We start from the raw sequence: 22,932 nt of genomic DNA, 5'->3' as shown, positions 1-22,932 counted from the left end.
TAGGACATATATGGTATCAAGAATCTCAGAAGTAGGAACTACATCATCCTGGAAAATCTCCAAAATGCACAGTCAGAAAAGGTTTTTCTTTTCACACACAATGGTAAATCACAATTCAGTTTTAGTAATCAAACAATTTTTTTGGTTATAATAAAAAACTTTTAGTTCTTCAACCCCAGCTTTTCTGTGACAATCCTATGTTCACAATTACTTTACGAGCAATGTGAAGATTCTTCTGAGAACTGAACTCTGATACTAACAGTCTAGGCTAATTTCTTCTTATTTCTGGCTTTCTTTGCGGGAGGCATAACATACACTGTTTTAGGAATAAAGAGAACATTTATATATCTGATTACTTAACATTACAGGCAAAAAAAATTAATGTATAATCTTAAGCTCCATGTACTTATAAATACATGTACATAGGCTACACAGTGAATCACTTCTTAAATATGATCAATAAATTCTATTAGAGCTAATATTTTATGAATATTAAATATTTTCTATGAATTCAGAAGTATAAAAATATAAAATAAGCTTAAGGGTTTCAAATAATATGGACTTACATGTATCTAATTTCAATTAAAATTTCAGGCTGATCAACATGGTCTAGCTAATATCAAAATGATTAATAAAAATTATGTTCTAAAGACAAAGAACCCTGTTTGAAAACTGAAAACAGGAAATCCTACTCACTGGTCCCTCGGTCACACAGCACTATTAGAGAGACCACTGGGGCAACAACTGGTTCTTTATGATTTAACCATTTCCCCATACCACTTCCCACTAACCACCTTCTCCAGAAGGGGGTGCTGCAAACAGTATGGGGACAGGACTCAGCCAGCAAGTCTGCTGCTGACAATTTATCTTTTTAAAAAATAACAGCTGGGGAGGAACAAGGATATCATGTTCTTTAAGTACTATATTAAAGAATTTTAAAGTATTTTGAAAAACAAATAAAAGCACCAGGTCATTATCATTTCAGTGTACATCAGGCATCTCTAACAGATGCTAAACTTAGGAAAATTCTTACTTCAACTGATGAGGGGAAAGGTTAAAAAGAACCCCCTAATTTTCTTTAAGCTCTAACGTCTAGACTCAAAAGGGAAGAACGTTTCTCTCTTATGTATTTTACTTGCAGCTTCGAAGAACAAAAGCAACAGACTCACCTAAAAGTTTTCAGATTACCTGCATTTAAAATGTCTGGAATCTCTGGAAAAGAAAATAATTTATATCTATTAGGCAATGCTTTCTATTATAACATTTATAGTTTCCTCGTTTATTATCTCAGAAACAATAATAACTGACAGACAGCAAGAACATCCAAAGAAAAACAAAATTTCAAAGCATGATTATAATGCTATAATGAAAAGTAAGTTTTGCAAGTATAAAGGACTTACTTTAAGAAGGTGATTCAAAAAGAACACCATTAAATAATGTATTCTACCACAGAATCTATAAAATAAAACAAACCTATCAACAAAATAAACTCTGTCCTTTTAAACAGTAAAGGTGCCTGGCAAATTCTAACTATCAATCCCCTACAACAACATGCTCAGTTGTTTTATATATTTTCTTGGTGAAAGGTGCAATTTTTTCAAGCATATACTTTGCTTTGGCAAGGTAGAGTTTGTCTGAGGAATGCAAGGATTATTAGATATTAAAAAATACTATTAAAAATGTAAAAAAAATTTTCAATAAACTATCATCAATAGATGTTCATTAAAGTTCAATAAAATTGAAACCCACTTTGAATAAAAACTGGGTGGATGGCAGCTCCTTGTCATGACTAGAAAGTGGGTCAGAAACCTGTATGCACGGATCATCCCTGCCGGTGGAACACGAGGCATGTTTAACAAAAAATGGAACACTGCTGCAAAAATTCTGGCCAATGGATAAAATATTAAACAAAATCCAGTATCAATTAATGAAAAAGATAAAAATGTTTGACATGACTGTATACTGACTTTTACAATAGCTTCAGAAAATAAGAGTAGGAGGGGTCAGGTGTTTAAAAGGTATAAATTAAGCACAATTATTTTTTTTAAGAAATTCTAATAAAATGAGTCAGGAACAGTTATACCACCATGGAGCAAGTGGGAGAGATGTCAGTTGTCTTCTCTGAACCTTATCAACACAGCATTTGGTGACAATCTGCCCACATGTTTCTAGATGCTTGTAAACTTGAGAGAGTTGACAAAGTTTTTTTCACCAGACACATTCCATGCATCTGGAATAAGGACTGTGGCATAACTGGAAGACGAGGTCTGAGTGTTAGCACTGGCTCCACCACCAGTAGATGTCTGACCTGGAATGTGCCATCAATCACTGCTGATTAACCTGGCGGCTGCAGGCTGAACAGACTGAGCACAGAGACCACCTGGGAGGCTGTCACGACGGCAGAGCTGAGACGGTGGTGGCTCGAGCTAGAGGCGCTGGGGGCAGCAGCGCAAGCCGTCAGGCTCTTAAGTACATCCTGCTGATGAGCTGCATGTGGAATGCGAAACCATCGCAGGGTTTCTGACACGAGCGACGGGGCAAGTGGTGATGTCACTGACGGACACACGGAGCTTGCGGGAGGAAGGAGTTTTAGGAGAAAAGCTGGACTCTGCTTTGGGACGCAAGTTGGAGATGTATATAAGACATTCAAGTAGATACTCTGAGAAACCCAAGTTTGATAATGCAAGTCTGGAGTTCTAGCGACAAGTACTGACAATATAAATTTGGAAGTTATGAGCATTTAAATGGTATTTAAAACCACAGGACTGAATGACATCAACTCAGGAATTCGTGTAAATAGAAAAGAGTGGAGGCCCAAGGACAGGGACATGGGTCAATATTTAGTTTGTGAGGCTATGAGGGATTCAACTCAGGACACTGAAGTCATGGCCAGTTGACCTGGAGGAAAACCAGGGAAGGTCAGGGGCTTCTACCCCGAATAAAAAGTGTGACGAGAAACGAAGGGATCATCTGTATAAAAACACTGCAGGAAAGCTGACTACGCGAGCGCCCAGTACAGGCACGAAGCGTCTTAGCAACTTAAAGGTCGTCGGTGACGAGGGCTTTTAGTTGAGTGGCGGCTACAAAAGCCTAATTAAGGGGTTCCAATAAAAATGGAAAAATGAGGAAATGGAGACTACAAGCATAGACAAATTTAGGTGAAAAGGACACAGGACTGGCTGAAGCTCTCCCTCAACCTCCTACAGTAGGTTCTGTGTCAGGCACTTGATACGTGAAATCTCACTTGCCTTTTAAACAACCTGGGAAGGAGGTGCACTATTTACCTCTATTTTTAAATGGAAGGTAACAAGGCCAGCGAGTGGGTGGGAAGTAACTTGCCCTGTTATATAGTAAGCTGTAAGGGTCTAAGTCCAGATCTGTCTAGTTCTGAAGTTACTCTGCTGTTTTTTCAGTGAAGAAACTCACTGCTTAGGAATGACGGCGAGGAACTGCCATCTGCCCAGGGCTCACAGTGCCGCTGAAGCTAAGTGCCCGATGCTAACCTTCCGACTGTCGAGGTACCCGCTGTGAAGACATCCAACTCTACGGATCTACTGCCAGACTGACACGGCTACAGCAAAACAACGAGGTGAGGGACCAGGCTCCCCACCCACGAAGTTCCCCTATTAGAAAGCCCCGGGGAACGCAGACAGCTGACCGCCTGAGTGACCCCGTTCCCCCTTCTGGCGCCTTTATGAAGAGTGAACCCGTGAAACCCTAGGCGTCCCGCCTATGACCCTAACAAAGGCAGGGCCCCAAGTCCCTGTCCCCTCCCTCTTTCTCTACTGGAGACCTCGCTGTGTGGCCCTCAGGCATGTCCTGTACTGTCCAGGACTTTTAAGCACTAAATCTTGTTTTTTTCAAAGCTCCCTGCTGGTTTTTGCTGAGGTGCACCCAGCAATCACAGTAAGAACCGCCAGGGTGGGTCCAGCCACAACACTGGCTCCAGTGGGGAGAATGCCTGTGGAGGCCGCCCCAGACCTTCCTGGCACACAGTATCGCTCTGGACAGCCTGCGACCAACACAACAGTCACCCACAGGGTACTTCCTCCAGGGCCCTACTGTTATTATTAAAATTTAAACACCTAATGTAGCTTTAAGCATTTCATTTACTGCACTTCCCAAGCAAATCCGCACAGGAATGCCTACAGGGACCAGGCAGGGAATGTGAATGGAGGAAGGTTTGGGGCCACTGAATGCTCAAGTCTAAAAGCGACAGTTGCTACTTTGCTCTAGCAGACGATCGCATGTTTTACGAGAAGCCAGAAATCTACATTTTTCATGTGAAACCAGCAGATTTGTTTATACTGACAATCAATAACCCAAGCAAGCCCCATGTGCAGGCCATGTAGCCCTTGGGTCATCACCTGACTCTGGGCTTTGCAAGCCCGTACAAGTGCCCTCTCCTCTCCTCCGAAGCGCCTTTCTTCAGACAGTGTTGTTAAGCCCACAACACACTTGTCTTCAGGAACTGTAAGAAATGCTAGTGCTAAGAAAGAAAACTTGGTTTCTATAATTTCTCAAGAAACGCTGCAGCAAGTACAGCTCTTTACTACAAGACTTACAAAGACAAGAAGGACACAGTACTTACTCTAAAGAAACTTCAGTGTGGTTGGAGACGGGCAAGTAATAACTCTAGAACAAAGCAAATTAAGTATACACCGGAAGGGAGAGGAAAACTTTACTGTCACAGTAGAAAGATATGTCACTGTCAACACTGACAGTTTTGGGAATGTAGGAGAAAAAAAGAATGAATTCAAAAATTACTCCAAACACTCAAAAGGAAAGGAAATCAGAGGAAGAAAATCTAACTAAACTAAATAAATAGAATAAGTAAAGCCAAATCTGACCAGAAAGAAGGGAAGGTACCCTGTGAACACAGCAAGGCCGCAGCCCCCGTACCGCCGCCCCTCCCGCTCCTACCGAGGCCGTAGCCCCTGTACTGCTGCCTCTCCCGCGCCACAGTCTGCTTGATGGCCGCCTCTCGGGAGCAGTGCCGCCGGCCCTGCCTGGCCTTGACGCTGTTGTGTAACTCAATCTGCTCCAGCTCACTGCTGAACCGATTCAAATACCTGAAAAACAAGAAACTGATCTGACTTACAGGGTCTCTGTTTGGCTTATATTAGTTCATTTAAAATATAATCCCCCCCCCAAAAACAACCATAACCCCCAGCCTGCGCCTGTCCCTTAAGTTTTTATATTCCTCTGAGTTCCTGAAGTTCTCAGACCTCAGACCTTCTCTTGGTAACTAACCATTTTCAAAATCTCTAGGACCACATCACAGCCTGCCATTAAAGTGTCTGTTAAACAAACTCCGTGTCCTCGTACTCAGCCACCTCCTGGACATCTCCATCTGGCTTAACACACCACCCCTGGACTCGCCTCCATGCTGCCCCTAGGCGCCCCGCCCCCCTCCCGACCCGCTCCATCCCCTGGTACACCCATTCATCCAGTTGCCCAAGTGAGGAGTGTGAGTGCCCCCCTTGACTCCCTCCCCTCTCTCTTTTACGCCACATCTAAGTCGTCATTAAAGACTTGGGACTTCCACCTCCTTAAAGTGCCTGCACTCTTTCACTTCTCTTCACCACACTGCTCCCACCATCACCTCTTGCCTGGACTGCTTCATCAGCCTCTCAACAGTCTCCCAGCCAAAGCCTGCCCCCTCATCCATTTTCCTCCTTCCTCCAACTGTGACCTTTCTAAAGTTTAAAAATGTGACCATCTCAGGTGCTTGCTGTAACTGTGTCTCCCACAGTCCTTGGATAAAGTCCAAACTCTTACACTGATATCTGAGATCTTTCATAAGCTGGTTGTTTATCCTACTTGTCACAATTCCCTCCTTGAACCTATTATTTCAGTCTTATTAGATGTCTGGCAGATCACTAAATATGCTGCTCTCACCCCTGGGCCTTTCAGATCTTGTTCTCTCTGCCTAGAGGCTCCTCAAACTACCTCACCTCAATCTGCTAACCCCTATCTTCAAATGTCAGTCTAGATGACATTCCTCCAGGAAGCCAAGAAACTGGGTTAACTACCACTCTGATGCCCAGAAAGGTTACAAAGCTACTAAAATGGCTAAGCTAGTATAAGAATCCAAAGTTTTGATAACAAAGCTCATTTGCTCATCTATAAATCCCGAATAGAACTCTGAATCTTGAAGAATCAAGCTGGGGAATTCCTGTTACCGACCCTTTGCTCATAACATGCCCAGTGTTTACCTTTCAATTAATTCACAAGCATCTCTCTTTGAATATCCTACTTTTTTGGGATCAAGATGATTTTGAAACCACTGCAGTTTTTCACCTATAACAACAAGTACCAAAACAGTTTAACACCACAAGTCATCATTCAAGCAGAGGTAGTCATTATAATTTTCAACATCAATGCGTTTAAAACAGTATCAAAATTTATTTCAAAGTTAAATACAAAGTTTTGTGTGGGCTCAAAGCTAACTAAACCAGTCTGTCAGAAATTAAATTGTCACATTTTAATTTGGGGAAGAGACAAGGGTAGCAGGGATGCTTTTCTGTATATATTTCTTATCCAGTAAGGATACAAAAAATTTAAAAAAAGAAAGAACACTCTAACAGAACATGAAGTTCTGAGTATTTATAAAGCAAAGAATAGAACTTGCTGAAATAACAAAAATGAGAGTCTGATTAATGAAGAGGATGACGTCTGCTGAACATTTAATAAGCAGCAGGCACTATGTCAAGATCTTTACAATCCTATGACAATTATTATTATTATTACTATCATCTCCATTTAGAAGAGAAAGGTTAAGTAACCTGTTCAGGGCCTCAAAGTTAGTAAATATCTTAAGCATACAAGATCTGCCAGATACTGTGCAGAATGACTGACATTTATGATCACGGAGCTAACAGACCTCATCCTTATGAGTAAATCTTACCATTGGGGTGTCACTTTCAATTAGATTTCTTAATATTACAAATCAAGAAATGGCCCTACCCAGGATTACTGATAAACCATTTAGAAATACTATTCTATTGCCTGATAAAGCATTAGAGTTAATGGTTCAAATACCTTTCATTTTGGTTATAAAGCCTAATAGCCACTCTTTTGAAATCTCAGACTTGTCACACACACAAAAAGACTGTAACACTGAGATACAGACTGAGGATGTATATATTCACATCATTAAATATGAATTGTTTTCAAAATCCTTCATAATTCTAATGGTCAGGGAGCTAGAATTAAACTTGAGAGAAAGACAGAGAGAGACAGGAAGGGGGGATGGATAAAAATAGGTAGGTAGGTACTAAACAGTTTCTAGAAAACTGAGCTAGGTATTATTAACACTGTTTGTTCTCAGAGTTTAATGATTGATTTTATTTTGTTTTGATCAAGTCTGGTAGAGAAAATTCACTTAGATAAAAATAGTATTTTACTAAGAGAGTCAAAAGAAAATAGGTATAGAGAAGAACTTCAAATAAGTATATCCACTTACCAATAAGGTTGAGACGCAACGCCTTTTCATTCTTCAGTCTTGGGAGAAAAAGTGTATGTGTTAGAAAACTTCCAAAGCAAGTTTTAAAAATCTGTCAAAAACAACAAAAACTACCCAAAGAACCTTAATTCAAAGATCATTCTTTTTTGCATATGAAATTAATTTTTAAAAATTATTTTATTTACTTATTTGGTTGCACCGAGTCTTAGCTGGAGCAGGCGGGCTCCTTAGTTGCAGCACGTGGGCTCCTTAGTTGTGGCATGTGAACTCTTAGTTGCGGCATGCATGTGGGATCTAGTTCCCTGACCAGGGCTCGAACCCAGGCCCCCTGCATTGGGAGCACGGAGCTTAACCACTGCGCCACCAGGGATGTCCCGAAATTAATTATTTTTAATGAAGAAACATTGAATACCATGCTTCTCTTTTAAATCACTGGAACAAAATGTTGTTAAAAATTCTTTTCCTGCTCTGCAATGACTACATGATACCTATAAAACAAATTGGTTTTGAGAACACAAAAGAAACCTTGATTATATTTTGTAATATGCAGAATACTTGTGCACAAAAGAATAATGAGGACCTTCTAGAAGACTGAGTGCTGCCACCAAGACCAAAATGCATCACTATCACCTTTTAAACTTCAACAAGAACAAAAGAATGTTTACTTTTCATCAATTTGGTAAGAATTATAACAAAGAAAAAGAACTTATTTACTCTCAAAAAATTGGTCTAGGTGATATACACCTCCTATTGTTGTTATTCTAAATTCTAATTCATTCAGAAAAGACCTTTGGATGCTAGTTTTTGCAACACTTTATGCTAGCCACTAGGGATACAGCAATGAAGAAAAAAAAATCCACTGTCCCTGCCCTAACAAAGCAGACCAGATTTACCCTCCCACTTAAAACAACTAGAAAACTGGAGAACTAAAATGAAGCCTTTTTAATAAAAACTTTTTAGCCACAGAATGGAGAAAATATTCACAAAACAAAAAACATACCTGCATTAAGAATATACAAATAGTTCTTTCTACTTAACAACAGATAAAATTCAAAACCAAAAGGAAAAAAATTTTAAGAGACTTCTCACCAAAGACATAAAAGTGAACAAAAAGCACATAAAAATATATCATTAGTCATAAAGAAATACAAATTAAAATCACATTGAGATACTACTGTACACCTACTAGATTGGCTAAAATCTGTTTTAAAACTGAAAATACAACATGTTTGAGAGGAAATGGAGTGAATGTAACTCTTACACATCACTGGTGAAAAAATAAAATGGTACCATCACTGCAGATAAGGTAATTTTTTATATACTTAAACATTACTACCACCACATGACTTCACTCTTTTAAACAATTTCTTAAAAACTCAATTTTTTATTTACTTAAACATATATCTTTTGTATGACCCAGCAATTCCAGTTCTAAGAACTGAAAGAAAAATGTTTTATGTCCACAAGAAAGACCCGTACACGAATGTTCATGGCAGCTTTATCAAAATGTAACAGCAGGGTTGATAATCTTCGCTTAAATGTCAGCTAGTAACAAACCAGGCTTTGAGGGCCATGTGGTTGGTGTGTCATAACTACTCATCTCTGCCACTGTAGCCTCAAAGCAGCTGCAAACAACGTGAAAGGAATGGGCATAGCTGCTTTCCAATAAAACAAACTTTTTTTATAAAAACAGGTGGATGGCCACTTAGTTTGCAGACCCTGAAAAGAGCCAAAAACTATAAACAACCCAAATGACCATCAACAGGTAAAGGGATTAAAAAACTGCATATCCATACAATGGAACACTACTCAGTAATAAAAGAGAAAGACAACAAATTTCACAAACATTATAACTGAAAAAAACTGGCACAAAAATTGCATACAGTATGACTGCATTTACATGAAACACTACGGAAGACAAATCTCATCTACCAAAATAAAGAGCAAATCAACAGGTGCCCAAGGCTAGGGGCGGAGAGCTGAGACTCGACCGGGAAGAGCTTTGTGGGGATGGAAACGCACTCTACGTACACTGACCGCAGTGGTTATACCATGTACTGTCAAAACCCAGACGCTGTACACTTCAAACATGTCTACTTTGTCCTATCTTATTTATACCTCAGGGAGGAGTCTAGTTAGAAGTCAAGTTTGCTACGGTTCTAAATGAACGCACTGGGGGCCTGAACTACAGTGGGGTGGAGCTGGGATAAAGAAAAGAAGAGAAACCTGAGACTAATTCTCAAAAACAGTTGTTTCCTAGATTCTTACCCATTATGCTTAGCTTCTGTCTGTTAATCTTCCGTATTAAGTAATCTTCATTTGCTATGTAGAGTTCTTTGCTACATACACAATGGGACAAAATATGAGAGTACACAGCAGCAAGATGTCACTACGCTGAGAAGTCATAAAATAAAGCTAAAATCATGATACAGAATAACTATTTGCTGCCTGTAAACTGTGCACCACTTGAAATGTGCCAGTCTTCAAACCACACTAGTTTCTATTCATAGGAACAGAAGCAGTATTTCACACAGTCCTAAATCAGAGCATTCAAATGCTCAAGATGAAGGGCGTCTGACTCTCCCTCTGTGCTGCTCGTCACACCTGCAGTACCTTCAGGCAAGCAGACCCCACCTCTAAGAGTCTACCTGATGAATCCAGCAGCTCTGCGCCCTAACAGTATCCTGCCCCTGATCCTCCCCCACCTCTCTCACTCCCTAAAAATGAATCTTAGGAAGCAGCACAAAGAACCCTGGACCCTCTGCTAAAGAGCAGAGAGCAGACACTCGGGCTGCTTGGCTACCCCCCTTCCAGATAACGCCAAGTGTCTTCGGCGGGCAGGCGCTACCGGGACGCGGTGACACCCAAGACGGCCCCCACTGCCGACTCTCGCTGCTTGGATATTCACGCCCCTCTCCTCCCTGAGCGTGGCTGGACCTAGTGACTCGTTTCTAACAAATAAAATAGTGCCACAGTGATGGATGTGACCTAGAAATGACGTTACAAACGTGGTCTTCTCTTCTCTTTTTTAAACTGAGCCAAGGAACGGCCCCTTTATTCTGAGGCTGAGCAGCAACGGACTCCCTCCCTTCTGACTGCTCCGCCCTCCACCAACAGCTGCCGCAACAGGTCTGTGGACCACCACGTAAACAGCCTGGAAGCAAAACCTCTCCCTATCAAGCTCTGCGACGAATGCGGCCCCAGCCAACACCTTGACTGTAACCTTGCGAGAGACCCTGAGCCCGAAGCACCCAGTTAAGTGGCTCTGGGATTCCTGACCAAGAAACTGTTTCAAGCTGCTGAGTAAAGCAGCAGCTGCTAACTGCTATTTCTTTGTAAGAAGTCACAGGCACCTGACATTCAAGGTAAGCCCTGTTGGTACCTCTTCTATCACGTTGCTTACAGCTGCCACTACAGTCTGAGTATCTTATCACCAACCATCTTTTGAAGATATGCAATTCACCATCTCTGTCTTGCTGGAAGTGCTGCTCTAAGGCAGGGAGATGAGCAGCATTTCAAGATGCCATTTGTGACCATGCCCCCACTTAACTGAATAGGACTCACGGTCACTGACGCTGCTACTCATGACAAGGGTAAGCCTGCAGACACTATCACAACTGTACGTGTGTTTGTTTCTGGGGCTGTGACTGCTACACTGATGACTTCTTTCAAATAAATTAAGAAAAAAGACAAAGCTCAGTCTGTTTAGAACATCACCGAAGCACAAAAAAATTAAATATTTTTCAACTCTGTACTATTAAAATAGAACCTTGGCCAACAACAGAACTTCTTTAGGACAAGTTTTATATATGAGATTAGCATGTTGTTCTGCTTTATCCTTAGGTAATCTTTCTGTAATGCTGACTGTAAATCAACATTAAATCAGTGCATAGGATCCTGAATATAACTAACAACATATAAACATCACACGTATTTACAGTGAACTGAAGTACTTAATCATATTCTAAAGCATTATTTCTTAAAATACTGCAGGTATACCACTGGTACTCTGTAAGGTAATTTTAGGTAGTTCATATACACAGAATTAAATAATCTTTAATCAAATGGTAAGCAAGTTACTTTTCCCGTCATTTTCTTTGGACCCTTTCCAATTACATTAAGGAGAAAACTTAGTTTAATGTTAGTTTATTTTACAAGTCTTCCAACCTTTGCCAAATCTTTCCACCAAAAATCAGCAAGCATGCCTCAAGCTCAAACCACTCAGGGAAGACAACAGTATCTACTCGGTTTTAACAGAGATAAAATGTCTCCTTTAAAAACAATGTTCAAGGGAAAATTACTTGTAAAGAACATAATTAAAGAACACTATACATCAGTGCCTGAGCCAGCAGCAACAGCATCAGGATTACTGGAAACCTGGCAGAAATGCAATACCTCGGCCCTGTCCCAGGCCTTCTGAATGGAAACCTCTAGGAATGAGGCCCAGAAAACTACTTTAATACACCTTACAGGTGCATCTCATGTATACCAAAGTTTGTGAAATACTGATATAGGTGATAGCAAAATCATGTAAGCAGTATATCATGTCAAAAAGATACAGAAAAGAGAGGACCTTCAAGATGGCAGAGGAGTAAGACATGGAGATCACCTTCCTCCCCACAAACACATCAAAAATACATCTGCATGTGGAACAACTCCTACAGAGCACCTACTGAACGCTGGCAGAAGACGTCAGACTTCCCAAAAGGCAAGAAACTCCCCACGTACCTGGGGAGGGCAAAAGAAAAAAGAAATAACAGAGACAAAAGAATAGGGACGGGCCCTGCACCAGGGGGAGGGAGCCGTGAAGGAGGAAAGGTGTCCACACACTAGGAAGCCCCTTCGCGGGCGGAGGCTGCGGGTGGCGGAGGGGGAGCTTCGGAGCCACGGAGGAGAGCGCAGCCACAGGGGTGCGGAGGGCAAAGCGGAGAAACTCCCGCACGGAGGCTCGGCGCCGAGCAGCACTCACCAGCCCGAGAGGCTTGTCTGCTCCCCCGACGGGGCGGGCGGGGCTGGGAGCTGAGGCTCAGGCTTCGGTGGGATCGCAGGGAGAGGACTGCGCAGGGAGAGGACTGGGGTTGGCGGCGTGAACACAGCCTGAAGGGGTTAGTGCACCACAGCTAGCCGGGAGGGAGCCCGGGAAAAGGTCTGCAGCTGCCGAAGAGGCAAGAGACTTTTTGTTGCCTCTTTGTTTCCTGGTGCGCGAGGAGAGGGGATTCAGAGCGCCGCCTAAACGAGCTCCAGAGACGGGCGCGAGCCGCGGCCATCAGCACGGACCCCAGAGACAGGCCTGAGACGCTAAGGCTGCTGCTGCCGCCACCAAGAAGCCTGTGTGCGAGCACAGGTCACTCTCCACACCGCCCTCCCGGGAACCTGTGCAGCCCGCCACGGCCAGGCTCCCGTGATCCGGGGACAACGTCCCCGGGAGAACGCACGGCGCGCCTCGGGCTGCTGCAACGTCACGACGCCTCTGACGCCGCAGGCTCACCCCGCCTCCTCCGTACCGCTCCCTCCCCCCGCCTGAGTGAGCCAGAGCCCCCGAAGCAGCTGCTCCATTAACCCCGTCCTGTCTGAGCGAAGAAGAGACGCCCTCAGGCGACCTACACACAGAAGCGGGTCCAAATCCAAAGCTGAACCCCGGGAGCTGTGCGAACAAAGAAGAGAAAGGGAAACCTCTCCCAGCAGCCTCAGGAGCAGCGGATTAAATCTCCACAATCAACTTGATGTACCTGCACCTGTGTAATACCTGAACAGACAACAAATCATCCCAAAATTGAGGGGGTGGACTTTGGGAGCAACTGTAGACTTGGGGTTTGCTGTACGTGACTAATCAATTTCTGATTTTTATGTTTATCTTAGTTTAGTTTTTAGCACTTGTTATCGTTGGTGGATTTGTTTATTGGTTTGGTTGCTCTCCTTTTTATTTTTTATTACTTTTAGTATTTTAATAATAATTTTAAATTTTTTATTTTAATAACTTTATTTAATTTATTTATTTTACTTATTTATTTTTTCCTTTCTTTCTTTTCTCCTCTCCCTTTCTGTAAGCTGTGTAGCTCACAGGGTCTTGGTGCTCCAGCCAGTTGACAGGCCTGAGTCTCTGAGGTGGGAGAGCCGAGCTCAGGATGTTGGTGCACCAGAGACCTCCCAGCACCACATAATATCAACTGGCGAGAGCTCTCCCAGAGATCTCCATCACAACACCAAGACCCAGCTCCACTCAATGACCAGCAAGCTCCAGTGCTGGACACCCTATGCCAAACAACTAGCAAGACAGGAACACAACCCCACCCATTAGCAGAGAGGCTGCCTAAAATCATAGTAAGTTCACAGACACCCCAAAACACACCACCAGACAGGGTCCTGCCCACCAGAAAGACAAGACCCAGCCCCATCCACCAGAACACAGGCACCAGTCCCCTCCACCAGGAAGCCTACACAACCCACTGAACCAACCTTGGCCACTGGGGGCAGACACCACAAACAACAGGAACTACGAACCTGCAGGCTGCAAAAAGGAGACCCCAAACACCATAAATTAAGCAAAATGAGAAGACAGAGAAATACACAGCAGATGAAGGAGTATTGTAACAACCCACCAGACGAAACAAATGAAGAGGAAATAGGCAGTCTCCCTGAAAAAGAATTCAGAGTAATGATAGTAAAGATGATACAAAATCTTGGAAACAGAACAGAGAAAATACAAGAAACGTTTAACAAGGACCTAAAACTAAAGAGAAAACAAACAATGATGAACAACACAATAAATGAAATTAAAAATTCTCTAGAAGGAATCAACAGCAGAATAACTGAGGCAAAAGAACAGATAAGTGACCTGGAAGATAAAATAGTAGAAATAACTACTGCAGAACAGAATAAAGAAAAAAGAATGAAAATAATTGAGGACAGCCTCGGAGACCTCTGGGAAAACATTAAATACACCAATATTCGAATTATAGGGGTCCCAGAAGAAGAAGAAGAGAAAAAGAAAGTGACTGAGAAAATATTTGAAGAGATTATAGTTGAAAACTTCCCTAATATGGGAAAGAAAATGGGCAATCAAGTCCAGGAAGCGTAGAGAGTCCCATACGGGATAAATCCAAGGAGAAACACGCCAAAACACATATTAATCAAACTATCAAAAATTAAATGCAAAGAAAAAACATTAAAAGCAGCAAGGGAAAAACAACAAATAACATACAAGACAATCCCCATAAGGTGAACAGCTGATCTTTCAGCAGAAACTCTGCAAGCCAGAAGGGAGTGGCAGGATATATTTAAAGTGATGAAAGAGAAAACCTTACAACCAAGATTACTCTACCTAGCAAGGATCTCAATCAGATTCGATGGAGAAATTAAAACCTTTACAGACAAGCAAAAGCTAAGAGAATTCAGCACCACCAAACCAGCTTTACAACAAATGCTAAAGGAACTTCTCTAGGCAGGAAACACAAGAGAAGGGAAAGAGCTACAATAACAAACCAAAAACAATTAAGAAAATGCTAATAGGAACATGCGTATCGATAATCACCTTAAATGTAAATGGATTAAATGCTCCAACCAAAAGACACAGACTGGCTGAATGGATACAAAAACAAGACCCATATATATGCTGTCTACAAGAGACCCACTTTAGACCTAGGGACACATACAGACTGAAAGTGAGGGGATGGAAAAAGATATTCCATGCAAATGGAAATCAAAAGAAAGCTGGAGTAGCTATACTCATATCAGATAAAATAGACTTTAAAATAAAGAATGTTACAAGAGACAAGGAAGGACACTACATAATGATCAAGGGATCAATCCAAGAAGATATAACAATTATAAATATATATGCACCCAACATAGGAGCACCTCAATACATAAGGCAACTGCTAACAGCTATAAAAGAGGAAATTGACAGTAACACAATCATAGTGGGGGACTTTAACACCTCACTTACACCAATGGACAGATCATCCAAAATGAAAATAAATAAGGAAACACAAGCTTTAAATGATACAATAGACCAGATAGATTTAATTGATATATATAGGACATTCCATCCAAAAACAGCAGATTACACGTTCTTCTCAAGTGCACACGGAACATTCCCCAGGATAGATCACATCTTGGGTCACAAATCAAGCCTCAGTAAATTTAAGAAAATTGAAATCATATCAAGCATCTTTTCTGACCACAACGCTATGAGATTAGAAATGAATTACAGGGAAAAAAACGTAAAAAAGACAAACACATGGAGGCTAAACAATACGTTACTAAATAACCAAGAGATCACTGAAGAAATCAAAGAGGAAATCAAAAAATACCTAGAGACAAATGACAATGAGAACACGACGACCCAAAACCTATGGGATACAGCGAAAGCAGTTCTAAGAGGGAAGTTTATAGCTATACAAGCCTACCTAAAGAAACAAGAAAAATCTCAAGTAAACAATCTAACCTTACACCTAAAGAAACTAGAGAAAGAAGAACAAACAAAACCCAAAGTTAGCAGAAGGAAAGAAATCATAAAGATCAGAGCAGAAATAAATGAAATAGAAACAAAGAAAACAATAGCAAAGATCAATAAAACTAAAAGTTGGTTCTTTGAGAAGATAAACAAAATTGATAAGCCATTAGCCAGACTCATCAAGAAAAAGAGGGAGAGGACTCAAATCAATAAAATCAGAAATGAAAAAGGAGAAGTTACAACAGACACTGCAGAAATACAAAGCATCCTAAGAGACTACTACAAGCAACTTTATGCCAATAAAATGGACAACCTGGAAGAAATGGACAAATTTTTAGAAAGGTATAACCTTCCAAGACTGAACCAGGAAGAAACAGAAAATATGAACAGACCAATCACAAGTAATGAAATTGAAACTGTGATTAAAAATCTTCCAACAAACTAAAGTCCAGGACCAGATGGCTTCACAGGTGAATTCTATCAAACACTTAGAGAAGAGCTAACACCCATCCTTCTCAAACTCTTCCAAAAAATTGCAGAGGAAGGAACACTCCCAAACTCGTTCTATGAGGCCACCATCACCCTGATACCAAAACCAGACAAAGACACTACAAAAAAAGAAAATTACAGACCAATATCTGTATATCTGATGAATATAGATGCAAAAATCCTCAACAAAATACTAGCAAACAGAATCGAACAACACATTAAAAGGATCATACACCATGATCAAGTGGAATTTATCCCAGGGATGCAAGGATTCTTCAATATACGCAAATCAATCAATGTGATACACCACATTAACAAATTGAAGAATAAAAACCATATGATCATCTCAATAGATGCAGAAAAAGCTTTTGACAAAATTCAACACCCATTTCTGATAAAAACTCTCCAGAAAGTGGGCACAGAGGGAACCTACCTCAACATAATAAAGGCCATATATGACAAACCCACAGCAAACATCATTCTCAATGGTGAAAAACTGAAAGCATTTCCTCTAAGATCAGGAACGAGACAAGGATGTCCACTCTCACCACTATTATTCAACATAGTTCTGGAAGTCCTAGCCATGGCAATCAGAGAAGAAAAAGAAATAAAAGGAATACAAATTGGAAAAGAAGAAGTAAAACTGTCACTGTTTGCGGATGACATGATACTATACATAGAGAATCCTAAAACTGCCACCAGAAAACTGCTAGAGCTAATTAATGAATATGGTAAAGTTGCAGAATACAAAATTAATGCACAGAAATCTCTTGCATTCCTATACACTAATGATGAAAAATCTGAAAGAGAAATTATGGAAACACTCCCATTTACCACTGCAACAAAAAGAATAAAATACCTAGGAATAAACCTACCTAGGGAGACAAAAGACCTGTATGCAGAAAACTATAAGACACTGATGAAAGAAAGTAAAGATGATACGAACAGGTGGAGAGATATACCATGTTCTTGGATTGGAAGAATCAACATTGTGAAAATGACTATACTACCCAAAGCAATCTACAGATTCAATGCAATCCCTATCAAATTACCAATGGCATTTTTTATGGAGCTAGAACAAATCATCTTAAAATTTGTATGGAGACACAAAAGACCCCGAATAGCCAAAGCAGTCTTGAGGGAAAAAAATGGAGCTGGAGGAATCAGACTCCCTGACTTCAGACTATACTACAAAGCTACAGTAATCAAGACAATATGGTACTGGCACCAAAACAGAAACATAGATCAATGGAACAAGATAGAAAGCCCAGAGATTAACCCACGCACCTATGGTCAACTAATCTATGACAAAGGAGGCAAAGATACACAATGGAGAAAAGACAGTCTCTTCAATAAGTGGTGCTGGGAAAACTGGACAACTACATGTAAAAGAATGAAATTAGAATACTCCCTAACACCATACACAAAAATAAACTCAAAATGGATTAGAGACCTAAATATAAGACTGGACACTATAAAACTCTTAGAGGAAAACATAGGAAGAACACTCTTTGACATAAATCACAGCAAGATCTTTTTTGATCCACCTCCTAGAGTAATGGAAATAAAAACAAAAATAAACAAATGGAACCTAATGAAACTTCAAAGCTTTTGCACAACAAAGGAAACCATAAACAAGACGAAAAGACAACCCTCAGAATGGGAGAAAATATTTGCAAACGAATCAATGGACAAAGGATTAATCTCCAAAATATATAAACAGCTCATTCAGCTCAATATTAAAGAAACAAACACCCCAATCCAAAAATGGGCAGAAGACCTAAATAGACATTTCTCCAAAGAAGACATACAGATGGCCACGAAGCACATGAAAAGATGCTCAACATCACTAATTATTAGAGAAATGCAAATCAAAACTACAATGAGGTATCACCTCACTCCTGTTAGAATGGGCATCATCAGAAAATCTACAAACAACAAATGCTGGAGAGGGTGTGGAGAAAAGGGAACCCTCTGGCACTGTTGGTGGGAATGTAAATTGATACAGCCACTATGGAGAACAATATGGAGGTTCCTTAAAAAACTAAAAATAGAATTACCATATGACCCAGCAATCCCACTACTGGGCATATACCCAGAGAAAACCGTAATTCAAAAAGACACATGCACCCGAATGTTCATTGCAGCACTATTTACAATAGCCAGGTCAAGGAAGCAACCTAAATGCCCATCGACAGACGAATGGATAAAGAAGATGTGGTACATATATACAATGGAATATTACTCAGCCATAAAAAGGAACGAAATTGAGTCATTTGTTGAGAAGTGGATGGATCTAGAGACTGTCATACAGAGTGAAGTAAGTCAGAAAGAGAAAAACAAATATCGTACATTAATGCATGTATGTGGAACCTAGAAAAATGGTACAGATGAGCCGGTTTGCAGGGCAGAAGTTGAGACACAGATGTAGAGAATGGACATATGGACACCAAGGGGGGAAAACTGCAGTGGGGTGGGGATGGTGGTGTGCTGAATTGGGCGATTGGGATTGACATGTATACACTGATGTGTATAAAATTGATGCCTAATAAGAACCTGCAGTATAAAAAAACAAACAAAACAACTAATACTAAACTTTCATTGGGTTATTTGTATGGAAATATGTTAATATAAATGTTTCAGACATTACATGAAATTTCTAAAAATCTTATATTTGTATGTGTATGGAAATATGTATGGAAATATGTTAATATAAATGTTTCAGACATTACATGAAATTTCTAAAAATCTTATATGTTCTGGTATAATGTTATAAGTAATAATCCTAGTTATTACTTTAAAATGTATATCTCAGAAATAACTAATTTTCTTGTCAACTGCATTATTATGAACTTTCATCAAATCTTTAACTGTGGTCATTTTTAAGTCTTTTGTCATTTACAGACAGTTCTGGGTGTACTCTGATGCTTTTGCAAATATGTTCCTATAAAAGGGTTTCATCTTTAAGAAATTCATGGAGAAGACTCTGACAAGTACAGGTTTCTGGTAACTGACTGTACTGCTGAACTGAATGAATAAGCATTTTCAGAACTCTAATGAAAAACTGATGAACTCATAAAAGTGCTAACAAAAGATCAAGATGAAAAAAAAAATTAATTACATGGGACTGAGTGAACTGATGAGGATGAGTATAATTTTTGTGACTTTCTGTCTGAATTAAAAAAAAAAAAATCCCACAAGGACTCAGAGGCAAAGAATATACAAATCAATTTTCACTGCAAAGTAAAGGAGCTGTTACAGTGGAGGATTACTGGACTGAATGTCAATATTATGACATAGTATGAGTGTTTCATGTTTGGTAATTGCAATCATTGTTGCTTTTGTTGTGGTCATCCATGTACAATGCTTGGTGTCAGTCTATTTATCTCTTGTAAAAATAAAATACAGTGTGTGTGTGTGAAAAAAAAAAAACTAAAAATAGAACTACCATATGACCAGGCAATCCCACTACTGGGAACATACCCTGAGAAAACCATAATTCAAAAGGACACATGTACCCCAATGTTCACTGCAGCACTAATTACAATAGCCAGGACATGGAAACAACCTAAATGTCCAATGATACATGAATGGATAAAGAATATGTGGTACATATATACAATGGAATATTACTCAGCCATAAACAGGAACGAAATTGGGTCATTTGTAGAGATATGGATGGACCCAGAGTCTGTCACAGAGAGTGAAGTAAGCCAGAAAGAGAAAAAGAAATATCATACATTAACGCATATGTGTGGAATCTAGAAAAATGGTACAAGTGAACCTATCTGTAGGGCAAGAATAGAGACAGAGACGTAGAGAACGGACATGTGGACACAGTGGGGGAAGGGGAGGGTGGGACGAACTAGGAGGTTAGGTTTGCCGTAAATACACTACCATGTGTAAAACAGATAGCTAGTGGAACCTGCTGTATAGCACAGGGAGCTCAGCTCGGTGCTCTGTGATGACCTAGATGTTGGTGGAAGGGGAGGAGGGAGGTCCAAGAGGGAGGGGATATAAACATACATATAGCTGATTCACTTCATTGTACAGCAGAAACTAACACAACATTGTAAAGCAATTTTACGCCAATAAATAAATAAATAAAAATAAAATAAAATGAAGATGTACTCTTTATATTCCAAACCCCACCCCCCCAAAAAAGTGCTAAGGCTACTCTAAAATAATCTAAATGATGATTTCAATTTTGATTTCATAACTTCATTTTAAGGAATTTTTTTTATTTGACCCCATAGCAGTTCCTGGGGACTGTCAGAGCCCACAGATGGAGGGAAAATAGGCAGATTACAGTGCGGGACGCTGATCAGAGAAGGGTGGCTAAGGGATAGGAAGGGGAGCAGAGAAGGGGCGGCACACACATATTTAATTTTCCTAAGAAGAAAACTTTCCTATGAATTCTTCACATCAAGAATATAGGCCAGGGCTTCCCTGGTGGCGCAGTGGTTGAGAATCTGCCTGCCAATGCAGGGGACACGGGTTCGAGCCCTGGTCTGGGAAGATCCCACATGCTGCAGAGCAGCTGGGCCCGTGAGCCACAACTACTGAGCCTGCGCGTCTGGAGCCTGTGCTCCGCAACAAGAGAGGCCGGGATAGTGAGAGGCCCACACACTGCGATGAAGAGTGGTCCCCACTTGCCACAACTAGAGAAAGCCCTCGCACAGAAACGAAGACCCAACACAGCCATAAATAAATAAATAAATATTAAAAAAAAAAAAAGAAAAAAAAAAGAATATAGGCCAACTTTCAGAACGGCAGAATAAGAACTGAAAAAAATCTACTCCTCCATAAAAGCAAGAGAACACTGATAAAACTTGTCAAAATCAACCTTTTCAGAAGTATAAAAATTAACCAAAGACTTACAACAATCCAAGGACCATTTACTCAAGAAAAATGACCCAATCTCAGTAAGAGTAAGCTCTGTGGTGTTTTAATCCCATCCCCCTCTTCCCAGCTCTGCAGTAGACTTGAAAACCAATAGACTAGCAACTTATGGTCGTTGTAAAAAGCCATCCTCCTAGCAGCCACTAGAACAGACTGGGTTTGGAATTCCCCAAAAGCTCCATCCTGAGAACTGCCACCATCTGACCGAACCAGCAGCAGACTGAAGACCTCCAATCTCAGAAGTACTTTATTTCACCTCCCTCAGAGCTAACGCTGTGGAAGCAGCCGTATCCCCAGGTTGCTTCTCAGAAACAATCTCAGCAGCAGTTGTCTAACACAGCAGCTGCCTGAGTGATATTACCAGTTGGGGGCTAACAAAAGGCTGACCAAAAAAATTTTAAAGGAAAAATTAAGGAGTGGAAGGCCCATAGAGGGCTTTGAAAAGCTAGCTCCAACATACTCCTGGGAATCTAGAATGCCATGTGTACATTCAGCACTGTGTTCGTACCAAAGAAAGATCTGACGAAGTCCTCCTCTCTCACCTCTGGGTAACCCTGAGGCTCTGTGCAAATGAGAAATGAAGTCTATAAACTGCCTACTGGAGCACTGAAAGCATATCCAACAGACTAACATAGCCCCTCAATAGAGGCTGACTCATTAGTTAAAGGCAATTAAAGAAATCCCTGTCCAAACATTAGGTGACCACTAACTCAGCAGAAACTGCAAAGGCCACACACAACAAAAAGGCTTTACAAAATTAGCCCAGGAAAGTCACAAAGCAAAGAGCAACAACACAACAACAGCAAACCTGACTGAGGCTGGGGGTAGGGCATGTCTGATTAACAAGATTGTCAAACTGCTTAAAATGTCCAGTTTTGAACAAAAAAGTACAAAAAATTAGGAGACCCACGAAGAAACAGGAAAGTAGGGCCCATACTCAGGGGTTAAAAACAGCATACAATAGAAACTGCTCCTAAGGCAGTCCAGAGGGTTGGACCCATGGACAAAGACAAGCAAACGTCAGAACAAGTCAGTTGAAATTATCCCATCTGAGCAACAGAAAGGGGGCACCACCAAGCATACAGCAATATGCATAATGGGAGTCACAGGAGAGGAGGGACAGGACCAAAAGGATAGCTGAAAAAATAATGGCCCCAAACTTCCCAATTTGATGAAAAACATTAACCTACATGCCTCAGAAGCTTAACAAACTTCATGTTGGATGAACTCAGAGATCCACACCTAGGCTTATCATTGTCAAACTATTGACAGTCAAGGAGGATATCTTGAAAGATCAGGAGAAAAGTGAAAAGTCACATACAAGGGATCCTCAATAAGATTAACAGCTGACTCCTAATCAGATCCCTGGAGGCCAGAAGGCCAAGGGGTGACTTCCAAGTGTTGAATAGGAAGACTATGAACCAAGAATTCTATACACAGTGGAACTTCAAAATGAAGCACAGTCCTACAGAAATGAAAGAAAAATTAAAGACGTTCTCAGATAAACAAAAATGAGAAAATCTTGTTATTTTCAGACCTGCCTTACGAGAAACACTAAAGGGAGTCCTTCTGGCCAAAATGAAAAGACAGTAAATAGTAATTTGAATCCACATGAAAA

General features: G+C 40.6%; 1 protein-coding gene across 1 annotated transcript in view; it reads right to left on the bottom strand.

The window, feature by feature from the left end:
• TMA16 (translation machinery associated 16 homolog) overlaps positions 1-22,932 on the bottom strand; it is a 35,002-nt gene that overhangs the window by 1,540 nt on the left and 10,530 nt on the right. Inside the window, exons 3-6 of the mRNA XM_059922370.1 lie at positions 7,469-7,506; positions 6,219-6,303; positions 4,924-5,072; positions 1,170-1,212 (exon numbers count right to left, since the gene is read on the bottom strand). Coding sequence (XP_059778353.1) covers positions 1,170-1,212; positions 4,924-5,072; positions 6,219-6,303; positions 7,469-7,506 — 315 coding nt within the window. The remainder of the gene's footprint in view (positions 1-1,169; positions 1,213-4,923; positions 5,073-6,218; positions 6,304-7,468; positions 7,507-22,932) is intronic.

Source organism: Balaenoptera ricei, chromosome 5, assembly GCF_028023285.1.
Source record: "Balaenoptera ricei isolate mBalRic1 chromosome 5, mBalRic1.hap2, whole genome shotgun sequence".
NCBI classification, from domain to species: Eukaryota; Metazoa; Chordata; class Mammalia; order Artiodactyla; family Balaenopteridae; genus Balaenoptera; species Balaenoptera ricei.
The sequence above is the reverse complement of the archived record's forward strand: the minus strand, read 5'-3'. Positions and strand labels throughout refer to the sequence as shown.